The sequence below is a fragment of the Cibotium barometz genome, chromosome 33 (assembly GCF_041138505.1).
Source record: "Cibotium barometz isolate CiBa-2024 chromosome 33, ASM4113850v1, whole genome shotgun sequence".
Classification (NCBI taxonomy): domain Eukaryota; kingdom Viridiplantae; phylum Streptophyta; class Polypodiopsida; order Cyatheales; family Cibotiaceae; genus Cibotium; species Cibotium barometz.
In genome coordinates, this window is record NC_141078.1 from 24,083,287 (window position 1) to 24,100,021 (window position 16,735).

General features: G+C 43.0%; 1 protein-coding gene across 1 annotated transcript in view; it reads left to right on the top strand.

Annotated features, from left to right (window-relative positions):
- Window positions 1-2,827: 2,827 nt before the first annotated feature.
- Window positions 2,828-16,735, top strand: part of LOC147619418 (uncharacterized) — a 51,617-nt gene continuing 37,709 nt past the window's right edge. Inside the window, exons 1-3 of the mRNA XM_086773063.1 lie at window positions 2,828-3,543; window positions 4,233-4,391; window positions 5,781-5,939. Of these exons, the coding sequence (XP_086629189.1) occupies window positions 2,899-3,543; window positions 4,233-4,391; window positions 5,781-5,939 (963 nt within the window). The 5' untranslated portion in view covers window positions 2,828-2,898. The remainder of the gene's footprint in view (window positions 3,544-4,232; window positions 4,392-5,780; window positions 5,940-16,735) is intronic.

Consider the following 16,735-nt stretch of genomic DNA (forward strand, 5'->3'; position numbering starts at 1 on the left):
AGTGTAAATTTGGCGATTTTTCCTCTAAAATTTGCCTTGAAAATTCTACCTTTGACTAATATATTAAAAATATCACCATTTTTTGGGTCTAAAATAGCCCAAGACTTTTGGAAGACCCTTGAAAATTAGCCTTTGGGCTGAATTTTGCCCGCAATTTTTCTTTGTGACAAAGCAAGAGTCATCTTGGCATTGGATTAGAGCTATTGTTGTCAATAGCATTTGGGAAGTTGCAAGAGTTTAATTTTTGCAAAATTACTTCGAATCCAAAGCGAGAAGACCAAGAAGACTTTTGATAACAATATGATAGCAAGGATAACTAGAGATAAAACCAGAGATATGCTAATAAGAGTTCCAAGCAAAAGCCCACGGGCGCGTAGTCTAGTGGTAGAAAGGTTGGGTCCCATCATGGGGCCCTAGGTTTGATGCTAGTGAGCTACGCGACAAGGGTTGGTTTGTGAGTCGATGGAGTAATCCAAGAGTTCCAAGCAAAAAGTGATGATACACAAGCTGATAGCCTAATGCCTACCCTTATCCTCTTGATTGCTTGCACCTGTCCATTGTCAACGTACTTTGTGTGTCCTTCTATTCATGTATAAACATCTTGAAGCGCTTGAATGAAGATGGACACTATAACCATACCGTTTTTGCAGCATGTCTTCTTCGTATGCGTGCCTTTCTCAAGTTTATATGAACAGCTTATAAAGCTCGAATGAGCATGAACATCAAGCCTATGATTATATTCGACATGAGGAATCGATGGACATCAACAAAGAGCTTAGAGTACATCACAAGGTAGATAATTCCGAATTCATTACCATATTTGAATCTGAGTTACACGTCATTCATCAAGTCATAGGATTTTCGTGCTCGTTTGTGTGAGCGAAGTTTAAAAAAAACATACATAAAGTATGGCGGGGAGTTGGCACAATCCTCCCCAAAATTAAATAAACATAGGAGAACGTGCCCTTCTCCCATTTCCCAAATAGCACTTTCGATATCGAAAGTGGACTAAAACACCTTTCGTGTTGAAGGCGGCCATTAGTCCTACGTATTAATTCATGATACAAAACTCATTTTCAAATGTGGTAATGAATTTGTAATTTTCTAATTTGCGAGGTACTTTTGAATCCCCATCGAACATAAGAACAGGCTTCAAGCTCATCGATTGTGGATGTCAGCCTAGCATTGCTTCCAAGTATGCTTTCAAATTCATGTTCATTTGAGCATTTTAAATATGCTCTACACTACACGAAGTATGCTACCCAAGCACTCACACAAAACACCGTAAAAGAAGATTTAAACACAAACACGGTAAAAGAAGGTTTAAAAAACTATCTTGTTTTGCAAGCTTCAGAGCATGGAGTGGACTTGGTTTTGATGATGTGTGTGTGTGTGTGTGTGAGAGAGAGAGAGAGAGAGAGAGAGAGAGAGAGAGAGAGAGAGAGAGAGAGAGTACCTGCCTACGTTTATGCACCAAGACATCTTGTGCATGAGGTAGTTGCATTTATTAGAGATGCTAAGATAATCAATCATCAAGGATGCTACGAGTGTATACTAAGTAGCTAACGCATGGCCAATACGTTTGGTGTATGCTGTATGCTGGCCATGCGTTAGTTGCTTAGTATACACTCGGACTGTTCCTCATCATTATGCTTTGATGTGACCACAACCTTCTCGGCAATAAGATAAGCAGAGTAAAAGCTTACACCGAATTGCCCTATCATGCTCACATCGGCCTTGGTAGCTAGGGCTTCCATGAACTTCTTCGTCCTCGAGTGTGCAATCGTTCTGAGGTTGTTAACCAGATCTAAAGAAGAGATCATATTACACCTTGCCACTAACACAAAGCCAAGAGAGGGGGGGAAACATCATGCAACTGGAAAAAAAATCATCAAGAACCGTACCCAGCCTTGGACATGCCAATGCCGTTGTCGATGATGGTCAGATTGTTGGATGCCTTATCCGGCACAATGTGGATGAAGTGCTCTTGTTGAGAATCCAACTTGGTTTGGAACTCCTCATCCTTCCCTCCTTCCTTTGGAACACGTTATGCGGTTTTACGTCCTTGTGGTGGACGAGGCCTAGTTGGTGGCATGAGGTGAGGGCAAGTGTGATTCTAGGGAACAGATTGACGGCCTTGCACTCACAAGGTTGCATTCAGTGGGAGTGAAAGCAGGAAGTTGCCTCCCTCGCAATATGTCATAAGTAGGTGGATGCAACCGTCCTCCCTCGTAATATGTCATAAGTAGGTGGATGCAACCGTCCTCCCTCCAATGTCGTCTCCAGTGGAATGATACCCAACTAGCCTCTTAACTTGCCCAGCACCTCTGCCTCCCATGTGATCTAGGCATCATGCTCAATGAATGCCCTCTTCTTCTTCCCATCCAATTTCCTCTTCTTGTCTTTCTTGTGAACCAACACAGTTTTACAGGTGACCAGCCTCCTACTAGCCCGCTCCTGACACATAGCATCACAATGCCTTGCCCTCACCACTAAGGAAAAAATTGAATTCTCCTATGCAGAATAAGGTCAGCTGTCAAGCGCACCATGGTCGTACGCACTAAGCTCCCCCAGTACTTCAACGTTGTGCAGGAGAGAGAAATCAACCTTTGAGGTAAGCTTCTGCTTCAGAAATTAGCATTAGGGTTTCAAAAACTAGTGGTGTTTTCCTCTCTCACCTTTCAAAAAAAAGCGTCCAATTTTTTTAGCGTCCACATGGCTGTCCATCCAGTTTTTTTAGAGTCCACGTGGCCTAACACGCTTGCTTGCTTTCGTGCAAGGGTGTTAGGCTACCCAAGGTAAAAATATACCCAAAAAAATCTCAATAATATTTTCCCACATGATTTATCAAAATCCTCTCTCTAAATACTTGGACGTCTTCAGCAGTAAGCTTCAGCGATGGCGGAAGACGATGTCGCACAGGCAGAACACAGGGCGAACGCGCGCCTTCTGGCGGAGACAGCTGCGCAGCTGCCCGACACTCTCTCGAGGCTGGAAAGAGCAGCGAAATCTATCCCGACTGACGAGGATTTCCACTTCTACTACAACTTTAGGGAGTTTAGGGAGCCTGTGCAGCGCCTGCAGGCTCGCGCGGAAACCCTTCTCTCGCAGATCTCCTCTCTCAGCGTGCTACCGCGTGCCCCCGCCTGGCCTTCTGACCCAGACGATCTCAACGATTGGCTAGTCGGCGTGCAGGACGAGCTTCTTGAACAAGTGGACTCTGCATTCGATCTCTTCAAGAAAGAGAGGGCGAAGCAAGGGTTTTCTGCAGAAGATGATGGCTTCATGTCACAAAACCCTAGAAAGAAGAGGCGGCAGCTGCCCCCCAGAGATGATGGCAAAGCCAGTGCAGAGAAAGACGAGAAGAAGGCCGAGCGATGCCCTATCCCTTTCCATGTATGGTCCATTCCCCGGCCGCAAGAGAGGTTCAATGTTGCTGTAGACAACTCCAATACACCATTCAAGCATCCAAAGACACTCTCAGGCCCAGTTCCATGCTCAATTGAGGCTACTGAAGCATACGAGCCTGCTCATCCTCTGCAGGTACTCTTACTTCTAGTCGCTGTTCATCCTTTGCAGCTGCTCTACTAACCTAGGGTTTGGTCCACCTTTATCCTTAGCTATTCTATTAGGGTTTTCTTTTTTACCTTCGAAGCACATAACATAGTAGCTAACATCCCCTAGTCTAAGTTTTTACTTTTTCATCTTTGAAGGAGCTAACATATCCTAACCTAGGGTTTTCTGTATTATCTTAAAGTACTTGACATTGTGGCTAATACTAAACTAGGGTATGCTGTTTTGCTTTTAGAAGCACATTACTGATAGATAGAATGTTATTTGTCTTCACAAGAGGCCAAAATATGACCCATTGAACCAATACAAATTTAGACTGTAAAGGAGAAAAGAAAACATAATAAAACCATGGATTGTCATAGTTGCCGTAGAGTTTTTTGCCTTTGAAACTCCCTAATACGAGCCTTTCTTGCCTGCCTTTTGACTTGCGTGTCCTCTCTTCTATCATGGCCCACTCACCTGCCTTTTGAGCTTCTTTAACCTTTTCTACCTCTGCCTGATCTGTATGGGTGTGAAGCATCCACTAACCTAGGGTGTGCTGTTTTATCCTAGATGCACATCACATTGTGGCTAAAATCTGCTAACCTAGAGGTTGCTGTTCTATCACGGAAGCACATCACTTTTTGGCTTGGGAGGTTTTGACAAAGTTGGTTTCACAGGAAGAGCTTCAGAATATGCGTTTTGAGGATCTCATTGGAGTTGGTGCACCTGATCCCAAGCAGCCTGCACCTCTGTCAGGAACGTCATTTGCCTTTGTCAATACCCCTTTGGCTTTAAAGGAAGTTGCTGCTAAGTTGTCCTTGGAGCAGGAAATAGCTGTAAGCTCTCAAACCTGAACAGCATTTATCCTTTCTGAAAGATAGTTTGATACCAGAATTGTATCAATTTTCCTTGATCCATGTTATGGTTTGAGAAACATTTGTTTTTTTGTATGTTTATTTGTGTGTACTGAAAAGAAGTTCTAAAGTAAGATTTTAGTTGGAAAAAACTAAAATGATGCTTTTTCACTGACTTGTTTTTCCTTCTTGACTGATTCGTGTAGTCAAGTTTTCTCTGCACCATATCTGTGTGCTTGAAAATTAAGAAGTGTCTCATCAGCACAAGAGAAGAGAAACTGTTTCAGTGTACTCTAATTTTGATCTTACATGGCTTTGGTATCAGCAATGTTAAACTTCAGAGCAAACATCTATAAAAGCTACATGGACAATCAAAAGTTACTGGCTCGGTAGCAATGGAGAATTGCTTAAAAGAGCATGCTAACTCATCTCACATGCCCATGAACCCAGGACAATGAACTATGCTTCATTATATATACTGCAGGATAGCCTAGCTTGGAGTAAAGCAAGGAATGAAACTCTGTTATGATTGGACATGTTATAGAAACATCATCTGACTTAGAGTCTTTGAAAGCTTTGAGGATTTCAACTTCTCATTGCCTGGACATGTGATTGTTCTCACTAGACGTTCTTATTACAGAACCAAAAGCAAACAATAGTCATTGTACTTACGCTCTCTTGTAGTCAAATAATTGTGCTTATGCTTTGATATTACAAGAGAGGACTCTCTCTCTCCCTCTCAAAACATTCCATAGCATCGTGGAATTGCCATGGCACACTTGGTAACTTCATCGACACTTTTTATGGTTGTGACATTGCTCTTTTCTCAAAGACCTGTGAGAGTCCAGAATGAGGATATAGTTTAACGGGAGAAGAAACCTGTGTGTTCGGAGGTGTACGAGGATTAGGTGGTGTGATATTACTTCACAGATTGCACGTGGGGATTCATATGTACTAGGAAGGCCCAATATTCTGGGCCTTAATAGTTGAGTGTACGTCACACTTCAGCTAGGAAAGCATAATCCCCTACCCTATCCTATCTTTGGGGGGGGGGAGGGGGGGGGTGTTCTAGCAGAGGGTATTTTCCGCACTCTACATATAAGCATAGTTCGTTAGCCTATCCTTCATGATGCTCTTGATAACATAGGTACATTTGCATTTGTTACCAACGGCATTCTGCAGCTCAAACCGTTTTCAAAGTATTGTTCCTCTTTTTTCTTAAATTTATCATTTGAAACTGTTATGGATTGCGAAATTGTGAGATCAAGCTATATTATATTTTTCATGTGCTGAATGACTGTTTATATAGTACATTAGCCTACACCAGTGGGTTAAAGCTTTCTAATTGTGTTGCTTATGCCGTGTGAACAGGTTGATCTCGAACATCACCAGTTCAGATCTTTTCAGGGGCTCACATGCTTGATGCAAATCTCCACACGATCTGAAGACTTTATCATTGACACCTTGGAGTTGCGAAGCCTCATTGGTCCTCAACTACGTGATGTTTTTGCAAATCCTGCCATACAAAAGGTACATGCAAATTCTCAACTGTGTCAGTATTTTCTAAGTGAGCAGAGGGTTTAATATGTCTAGGCTAGAGAAAGCACAATGCTGCTTTGCTCTCTCTCTCTCTCTCTCTCTCTCTCTCTCTCTCTCTCGTGGAAGTGGTTTACTCTTCAACATTTTTGAGGAAGTTGGTCTCCCATCTTTAGCGAGGTTGCATCCATACGTACGTACCTTATGATAAGGTACGTTTTAGTGTACGGTACGGATCCTTATGTGTCAGTTCTCTCTCTCTCTCTCTCTCTCTCTCTCCAATTGGCCTTTGGCCTAAGATCCTCCCATAGTTACCAATTTTTCACAACCTGCAAGCGATCGCCCATAGGCGCTTATTTATCCACCTGGAGGATGCCGCCGAGGAAGCACCAAGGGGGGTTCTGAACCCAAGACCTCTTGGTCCTAGGCAAACACCTTCACCACTTGAGCTATCACCTCATTGGTCGTACGTGGTAGTTTTTAAAAACATTTTGGGCCAAAAAAACCCTAGGACGGCCGCTGTCGCTGATTTTAGCCGTCTCCACGTTGGGGATAAGATACATGCACTTTCTTATTTAACTTATGTGTGTGTTTTATCGCACGATACACACATACTTTTGGTATTAACAACTTGGTAGCGAGAGATGGTGATGATGCGGTGCCAGCCTGCTGTCACCGCTATTGCAAAGCCAGAGTACGATAGCGAAGGAAACATGTTGACAAAGACCTTGAATCTTCATCTTCTTCATCATCTGATGGTGATGAAGTGGATTGATCATTGAGCACTCTGCATGTGCAGTGATAGTGACACTAGTGACTAGAACTATTATTTTTTGGCTTCTCTAGATAGTAAACTGTCTTTTAACTTTTAAATTTTGATTGATTGCTTATAGTATGTAAAGCCATGAGTACTGAACGTTTGAGTGATTCCATTTCGTGAAACCTATTTATGCTTTTGTTTACTGATAGCTCTCATTTTGGTAATTGTGTTGTTGTTCAGAAATGAATTGTTTTTCAAATTTAAAGTTTCCAGTTTTTCATTTATTTTTCTGTATACATATACACTATATAGTATATTTTTTAATGTTTTTACATACCTTACGTATCCGATTCGTACCGCACCTTACGTACGTTTCCACCTTGATCTTTAGAGTTAAGCCAGGTGGAGAGACTCCAAATTATGATGCTGTCATGTATGATCCGTAGCAAGCCGTCCATTTATTCATGGCTGGGATAAACATACGAGCAACTGATATTGATTTTGGCTCGTCTCGGTCTTCTCATGCTGTCCATTCCTAAGACACCACTATGCGTAGTGCTGCGCCCTCACTAGCCTCCCCACAACAATGAACATGTATGCAAACCTTTTGGAGGGCTTTAAGAGCCCAATACATGCTTAACACTTTAGGCCTTCCGGTGACAAAGTTCACTATGCTAGATGTTATGGAGAAAATGTGGCCAACCCACTCAAGCTTTCCCACATCCTCAATCAACAAATCCAAGATATGTACTGATATCTATTAACAAATCCAAGATATGTACTGATATGATTTCAGTGATTAAAAATTGATTACAATCTCACTTTGCCCATGTGGCTAAGGATGTTATGTCTAAATTCTCAATTATTGCTCTCCAAAAGTGACTTGTAGTGTGTGGATCTATATCACTCACAATGGTTGTGTGGAGCAAATGAGTCATGAAAGAAGCTTTAGCAGTCTTCTTAGAAGGGATGTAGTGTGCTTGCTTATTCAATTGGGCATTCAAATTTCATTTCCCTAATTCCATGATAAATTTTGTGGCTATACTCTGCTACGGTTTGAAGGGGATGAAGCAGATTTTGTTTTCGATCAAAGCTGACCCTCTGACAAGACAAGAATGCTTGAAAATTTAGCACTTACACCCTTCTCTCCATGGCTTTAGTTGTCTCTTGCATATTAGGGTGTATTAAAGGGTGCACATGCGGAAGTGATCACAATAGACAGAGAAGAGAGAGTCAGAGAGAGAGGAAGTAGGCAATAATCAAGTTCTATTATCATAGCAAAGAGGTTACAAGGGTAGTACAACAAGCAAATGGGTGATAGACAATATGCGCTAGGCCTAGGAATGAATGATTACAACAGTGGGAGAGAGGCCTTTATATGGGCAATAGTGGGAGTTGGCCAGCTGGCTCCATGAACCTTGTGGGCAAGCGTAAATCAGCCTACCATAGAGAGAAAAATACCCATGCCTCAATACAAGCACGTGTTCCCACTCAGAGATGCAGGTATTTTAACACCCCCTTTGCCACTCATAGTGGGCAAATGTCGGAAGAAGAAAATTGATGAAGACGATGCGACCATGGAAACCGTAGTACCGGCGGCCGGATATTGAATACATTGTGGAAGATGACCTACCAACCTCTCTCTTCAAAACACAATGCCACCCTGAACAACAAAGAAATCTTCTTGGCTCCGAATTTCCACACCAGTGTGCAACGAACTCCATTCACCCCAACAGTGGACTGTGAACACATCGCGTCTCAAAAAATGAACTTGGAACACATTTAGTCCATAGCTTCTGTTACACGAAACAATGAATCTGGAACACAACCGATCCATAGCTATCAAAATTGACCTTTACCGGCGAGATTATTATGCTTGGAACTCCAACACGTGTCGCATTCACTAGAAATGAGGAGTTGTTGACAGCCCCCTCTTCCGCCCACAAGCCTCCTCTGGTTGGAAGCACATGGGGGGGAATTATTTCTATAATTAGAGAAGAACACCATCTTGGTCCTCCCGAGAAAAAGGGACAGGATGGAATAGATGCATAGATCTTCATCAGAGTTAAGAGTGGATTTGGAGATCGGCAGGGTTTTCAGTGAAAAAGGTTGCCAAGAAGGGAAGGATGATAGGTTGGGATGCCGTGAATAGACAATGGGATGATGACAGTGTCACGTGCACACCCTATTGGTGTACAAGTGACATGGCATTCTTAGCATCCATAAGCATTAAGCAGTGCATTGATGAGCATTAACCATGGCATTCAAGCATTTATCACAGCATGTACAATAGTGTGTGGGGCTTCTACAGCACCTACAACAGTACGTAAAGTATTAAAGGCATTTAGTGCATTCATGTGAACTAGCCGACATCATTCAAAGGGGCTTTTTCTAGCATTTATGAGTCGTGGAGACATTTCAGTAGGCTGACTGCAGTACACTGGCCGACCAGTAGCATAACTCAATATATATAGAAGCTCATCATTCCTTTAGTCATATCTTGCATCTTCTTAGTGTTTCCTTCCTAGGGAGCAAGGGGAGTCAGCCATAGTCACAAGGGAACGTCGTTCCAAGCTCTTGGAACGGGGGAACGCGTTCCATAGAGATAGCCGTTCCCGTTCCCGTTCCAAAATGGCACCGCAGACCATGTAAGAAATATAAGTGAACTATGTATCATGTAGAACACATCTATGCATTATCATGGCCACTACTGAGATGGTTTGAGGTTCTTTCTTTACTATGCCTCTTTCCAAAGCATTTACAGATATATAAAGTAAATTTATACACACATTTATGCAATGATGTGGTGTTCCCGATTCCGTTCCCTTTTATTCAAGCTTTTCGTTCCCGTTCCAAACAGTCATCCGTTCCCCAAAACGTTCCCGTTCCCTTGTGACTATGGAGTCAGCAGTTCATCATCATCATCATTCAGTAGATCATCAACATATTCAGCATTCAGTTAGAAGACAACATATAGTTCATCTCCTGCCTCCTACATAGAGGAAAGCCAGCATCTCAAGGGTGGACCTTAGCACTGGAGAAAGTCATCTTAGCAGTCAGTTTAGCATTTTGCATATGCAAGGCATACAGGTTCTACCCATGAGTTTTCTGGGGAAGAATGACATCCATCATCAAAGGAGTAAATGGAGTTTTTGGGCTTCAACTGGCAATAGGGGGTTCTCTTCCACATAAGAAGACAGAAGTTTGGTCCAACATCGCCTCAGGAGGTTCAGAGTTCCATGAACGACGGAGATGGTGTGAAAGGATTTCACAGACAGGTCAGTGATGAGTCACGTTTTTCCAAGCAGATTTAGCAGCATTTGCCATTTAGTGTCACATGCACTCTGCACTTCAGTGCATGGTGACAATATGGCTCATCATCATCAATGCAACATTGTACATTATTAGTACCCTTTAGGATTATAATTGTTGTAAGTCATGACCCCATTGTAATCCTTAGTCCAGGATAAGTCAGGCACGATCTACGTAGGTCATTCCTCAGGCATAGCAATGTTAGACATCATCCCCTACTTGCTGGCTTCCTATTTGGTGTCCTATTTTAGCCTCTAGGGCTGACCATGTTAGTCAGAGGGACTGGTCACCCCTCACTCATATTTTACCCATATTTCACTCTTAGTTAGTTCCAAAAATTATTCTTACTGTATTTGGTTGGAAAAAAAATATTATTTTTTAGCATTGCAAATTTCCAATACGTGTGTTTACTTAACCTAATACCAACGGCAATACACCATATTTAACTATGAAGCCTCTCTCACTCCCAAATATTATTGAAATTATTGTAATAACATTTCAAATTCCCAATACATGTTATTCCCCATTTTATGGTCTTGGGATTTTCCCCAGTCGTGGAGGTATTTATCCCTAGTCGGTTGCCTTCATGTAGAGGTATATATAGCCGGCATGCCTCCCTCATATTCTACTGCTTGCATTGCTTGCCTAGCTTGTCTAGCTGCAGTCCCTCACTTACGAGGTTCTCCCCTCTTGCTCGGGACATGTATTCCTTTTGATGATGATATTGAGAGCAGGTTCTCACCTGTGTTTCCTCTCCATCTTTCTCTCTCTCTCCCCCTCCTGTGTTTCCACTTTCCCTTCTTCCGCTGCACATTCTATCATGGTATCAGAGCGCCGGTGATTTTCAGCGTTGGATGCTCCCTCCTATACCTCTTCATATCTGCGTTTTTTCTGCCCCTGGACAGACCTGCGTTTTTGTGTTTTCAGCAAGGACAACAGCACATAGGTTGCTGCGTTTTTTCTTCAGGTGGCTGTCTACAGTAGTTTTCAGCAGTTCTCAACATTCATACCCCCCCTTAGTGCTGGTTGCCTGTTTTGTACAGGCCAACAGCAGCATATTTGCTGCGTTTTTTTTCTTCTACAGGTTTCTGATGCTGATTTGCTGATTTGAGGCTTGGGTGTACCTATTTCTCCAGAGTGTTTCCATATTCAGCCCCTTATACCTCTGCGTTTTCAGATTTGCAGCCATGGTTGCTGCGTTTTTTCTGAACCGATCTTGCTGGTAGCTCTACCTTCAACTGGGCTTCATCTGTTGGACCCGAAGGTACCTTCTCTTCAGCGTTTTTCCTCATAGGAGGTGTGGACACTGGTTGGCCTGAATTTTCAGGTCTGTAGCCCTTGTTTGGCTGCGTTTTCTTCTCTAGTGGACACAGATCACTTGCAGAGGGGGTTTCTTGATTGGATTGTGGCTTTGGAGGCAGTTTGGTACTTGAGGAGGATTCTGAATTTCTGATTTCAGTCAGTGTTTTGCTGATTTTGGAGCATCTATACCTGTGTTTTGTTCCTGGCCTACACGGTTTCCCGGTTTCTACATGTTCCTTGCCTTCTGTTGGCGGTGGAGTGCAATTTTTGCTGGATAGCAGTGTTTTGGCTGCGTTTTGCTTCCCAAGGGAGTTTTCTACACTCAGCGGGGGCCTTTCTCCAGCTACTTCACTTGAGGATCAGCTTCGGGAGCTGTGTTGTATCTGTGGAGACATTCTTCTTTGACAGGAGTTTACAGTTATTTGGAGGAGAGCAGTGATCTTTTCAGAGATCCTGAGCAGAGTTTATTTTGTCCGAGCTTGTGTTCTTTGCAGTATTTGGAGAACAAGGAGGGTGTTTTTTTTCCTTTTGCGGTGTGATCCTTTCACATGGATCTTTTATCTGTTGCTGATTCTTGGGATCTGGTTCTACTTCTGGAACAGTCTTCTGCTATCTGTGATGCTTTTGAGGACTTTGTTGCCACTGCAGTTTATATTCTTGCTTCCCTTCCTCATTGTGAGGAGTCTACCTCTGCCTCTCTTTGTGATGCTTCTGAGGATGCCCCTCCCCCTGCCAGTTCTGATGGCTTGTTGTTTTGGAGGATGGTTTTTTGGACCCAGCGGGATGCTTTGGATCTGTGGTTGCTAACCGTGCCTGGGGCACAGTGGTACTTCCAGAGTTTTTTGGATTTGGATCAAAATCAGGTTGGGCTTGTACCAGTCCAACGATATCATTTTTCAGAGGGGGATGTGGAGTCCTTTCATCTTGCGATGCCCACCTCAGTGGCGTGTACTTATGTACCGCATTGGGCAACTCATGTTATGGAGTTTGAGCAGATGGACCCCATATTTTCTACAGAGTCTTTACATCTTGCGATGTCGACCTTTTCAGAGGGTGCTTTTATACAGCATTTGGCTACTCTTTGTACAGAGTTGGAGCAGATTGACTCTATTTCTTTTGAGGGTTCCAGTGAGGAGCAATTTGCTTCTCCCAAGATTGATTATATACAGGATCTGATCTTGGTTGGTTATGAGGTTTTTCATACTTTCTCCAGGCTGGATACACGACATTCGACTTCGGGGAGTGTTCTTACACTTGGGTTTGGAACCATTATTTGGAGCAGCACGTCGCAGCCTATATGGTTGTTTTCTTCCAGAGGAACGGTGTACCTGTCAGCTTGTTCTGTTCCTTTTGTAGCTGAGTTGCTGAGGAGATTGCTTGTGGAGCTTTCTTGGTAGCTGATTCTGCAGTCTTTCATCTTTGATCGAGGACGGCTTCTCTGGCTTCTTGGAGTTTGCTCAGCATCCGGTGCTGAGAGGGGGTGTTAGACATCATCCCCTACTTGCTGGCTTCCTATTTGGTGTCCTATTTTAGCCTCTAGGGCTGACCATGTTAGTCAGAGGGGCTGGTCACCCCTCACTCATATTTTACCCATATTTATTCCCCATTTTATGGTCTTGGGATTTTCCCCAGTCGTGGAGGTATTTATCCCTAGTCGGCTGCCTTCATGTAGAGGTATATATAGCCGGCATGCCTCCCTCATATTCTACTGCTTGCATTGCTTGCCTAGCTTGTCTAGCTGCAGTCCCTCACTTACGAGGTTCTCCCCTCTTGCTCGGGACATGTATTCCTTTTGATGATGATATTGAGCGCAGGTTCTCACTTGTGTTTCCTCTCCATCTTTCTCTCTCTCTCCCCCTCCTGTGTTTCCACTTTCCCTTCTTCCGCTGCACATTCTATCAAGCAAGTCGGTCAGTCAGTCAAGTCGCTTAACCCACTTGAAGAGATGCATTCATGCATGTAGAGTCAGTAGAAACCTTAGGGTTTGCATTAGAAAGCACTCTGCATATTGCATATCATTCATCCATTGCATATAAACCGTTGCAGAATCCTTCAAATAACATCTAGTATTTATCAGTATTTATCAGGCATTTTTTCCATATTTTCTAGCATTATTATAGAAGCGTGGATTGTAAGAGGGAAACACAAGGCTGGACAGCAGGTTCTCTCACAGGTTTTCTCTCTCCCGGCTGCAAGACAAGAGGCCAGGACTGAACGGGGCTTTTCCTCGCGTCTTTTCTCTCTTGTGAAAAGCGACACAAGGACTGTAAGTTTCTCTCTCTCTTTGTGGGTAGGTGGGACTGCAGGAGGTGTCATATTGAGTCTCTCTTTTCACTGGCTCGTGACTGTTCTGGAGTCGTTTCTCTGGCCCTTTGTGAGATGAAGGGTTTGACAGTTCAGGGGCAAGATTGTGAACTGATTTGGAAGAGTTTGTGGACTGTTTTCATGGCTGAGTTTGTGGCTATGTGCATGGTTCAGTCAGATGCATATTCAAGGCCTCATGGATGCACTGGCTTAGCAGATTAGAGGAGATAACAGTGTGGTGTTCATGGGACACAAAGCTATGTGTAACCTCTATGCTAAGAGGTCTAGAGGATTGGCAGATCGGACTTGCAGACACACGAGCCATGAATGGCCATGTTGTAATCATTTAAACTTTTCCATTGAAATTGAATAAAGAAATATTGAAAGGGGCGCCAAGCTTTGGGGCCAACAGGTGTTGTTCTCTTTCTTGTGTTGGAGCGCTCTAGCTCATAGTTGCGTTCCGTATACCCGTACTCATCTGATCAAGGTGGTTCCAAACGTAGTAAACGATATGTTTAGTACGTTTGGAAAACGTGCTGAAAAGATTCGAAACGTAGTGAACGTTGCCCCCCGATATATATACTTATAAACTTCTGAAATATAAAGTTTGAAGATTTATCAATGAACATTAAAGCACTTACTAATACAATACAACATTTAATTTCAATTTTGCACAACTTACAACTTAGTAACTTACAAGTCACAAGTGACAATGGCAAATGCAAATATCAATAATCAAATAAAATAATTAAACAATGAACATAAATGAAAGTGAGATGGATCATGGATAAATGATAAATCTGAAATCATAAGATTGTAGATATATATCATACAATGATACATGAATGATGATTCCTAGAGGCTAGTCACCAAAAAAAAAAAACTAGTAACTATAAACTATAGTAGCATCTAGCTACTCATCTAAACCAGATGAGGACTCTGAAGAAACATCTCCATCCGTCAACATGTTGTCATCTGAGTCATAGTCAGGCTCTCTGACCACCGGCACTGTAGGAATGGTGTCACTCGTATCTATCTACCCCTCATCTATGGGATCATCATCATCATCATCATGTGCAAGAGACTCGTGCTGCTGAGCTATCTGAGCACGGCCTCGTCCTCGACCTCGCCCACCACGATGGCACCGACCACCTGGACTGTTAGTAGAAGCTCCATGAGCATCAGTATCTAGAATACTCATAGCTCGTGATCGAGCACGTCTAACTCTCTGATCTATGCTCTCAAGCTCTCTGTGGAGCTCTCGATATATCTCCTCCTACTTGTCTCGCAATCGGTCCTCCCGAAGGTGAGCCTCCGCATTAGTAGTATGAGCGAGGAGCCTATCGAAGATAAAGGGATCCACCTGCCACATGTGACATGGCACATAACACGTATCAAGAGTCAATACTCATGAGTCATGACTCATGAGGTTACACATGAAGTTTATTATTTAATAATATACATTTCGAGTTGGCGAGTAATTTATCTCCTTCACACTAGTGGCTGTCTTGAGTGTGCACAAAAGAGGGAGGTTGGATCGACAAAACACCAACCTCTTTAACTGCTGAGTACTCAAGCGATTACGGATCTTGGTGTGCACAAGAGAGTATGCACTCCAATTCCGTTCCCATGCACCAGCAGAGCAACTCTGCACATGCCACATAGCACTGGCAAATGTCAAAAGACAAGATTTGTCAAAATCCCATAGGATCTCCTCGTAGAACGCTCCTGGTACAAGACTCGAAACCTGCAAACAAATGAAACAAACATGACGGGGGTGCAGGCTTGACTCACCTCCCAACCTTGACAGCTGTGTGCAAGCCCACAAGTCTTGGCTGTCCTCACCGAGCCACGAGCTAGCTAACTAGATGGACGTACCGACCAATTTCTACCTCGTGACGTCCCATACCGCCACGAAGCTACCCTTGCGGCCTCGAGACTGCTGTCGGTCTCGGTTGCATAAAGCAGGTGCACGTTTGCACTAGATCCAGGCTCCTGACCATAGAGCTCTCACAAAGACACGTGAGACTCTATATGACTAATTACTAACCTTGGTCACCCTTTTATAAGCTCTTGGCCAGTCATCGGGCGTCCACGCTTGGGCGCCGGCCTGTCCATACTTGGGTGCCTGCCCATTAGTCTATCCCTAACTCAGCTCGCCAATTAGCCTGCCTAGCTCCAAGCTTCATGACATAATCCCCTTTCTCTAAGAGCTCACTAAAAAGCCAGGGTAATCTCTCTGAAGAGTAGTCAATGTCTCCCATGTAGCGTCCTCCTTAACATGATCCTTCCACTTGATCTTGTATTCCGTGTGATAAGCGTATTACGCAATCTTCTTTCACGAAATCCAAGAATTTTTTCAGGTTCGTGTGGAACAAATGTCATGTCCTCGACATCTATGATTTCTTGAGGAGTAACTAATTGGTATGTTCCACCCAGTACTTCCTTAAGTCTATTGATATGAAATACAGGATGAACTTTCACATGAGAAGGCTAATCCAATTCATATGCAACTGAACCAATCCGTCGTGTTCGTGTGGAACAAATGTCATGTCCTCGACATCTATGATTTCTTGAGGAGTAACTAATTGGTCTGTTCCACCCAGTACTTCCTTAAGTCTATTGATATGAAATACAGGATGAACTTTCACATGAGAAGGCTAATCCAATTCATATGCAATTGAACCAATCCGTCGTGTAATACGAAATGGTCCATAGTATTTAGGAGATAATTTCAGAGATCGACCTGTTCGTAAAGTCTCGGAATCTTTCAGAACTCGCAAATACAACTCTATGGGTGAACGATGTCTATTAGAATAAAATCTGTCTTGGTCTTGAGCACTTCTAATAGATTCCTTCGCAACTTGTAACATTTCTTGCATATCTTGCATATCTTGCAAAAAATTACGCGTTGCATCATGCTGAAGTCATGAGAATCCCACTGTAACAGGTGATCTAGGTTGAAAACCATATATAAGCATGAAAGGACTAAAACCTGTACTCGTATGCTTAGTATTGTTATATGCAAATTCTAACATAAGAAGATAATTCTCTCATGAACTCTGCCTTTTGGATACATATGCTTGAAGCATATTCTCCAAAATTTGATTCA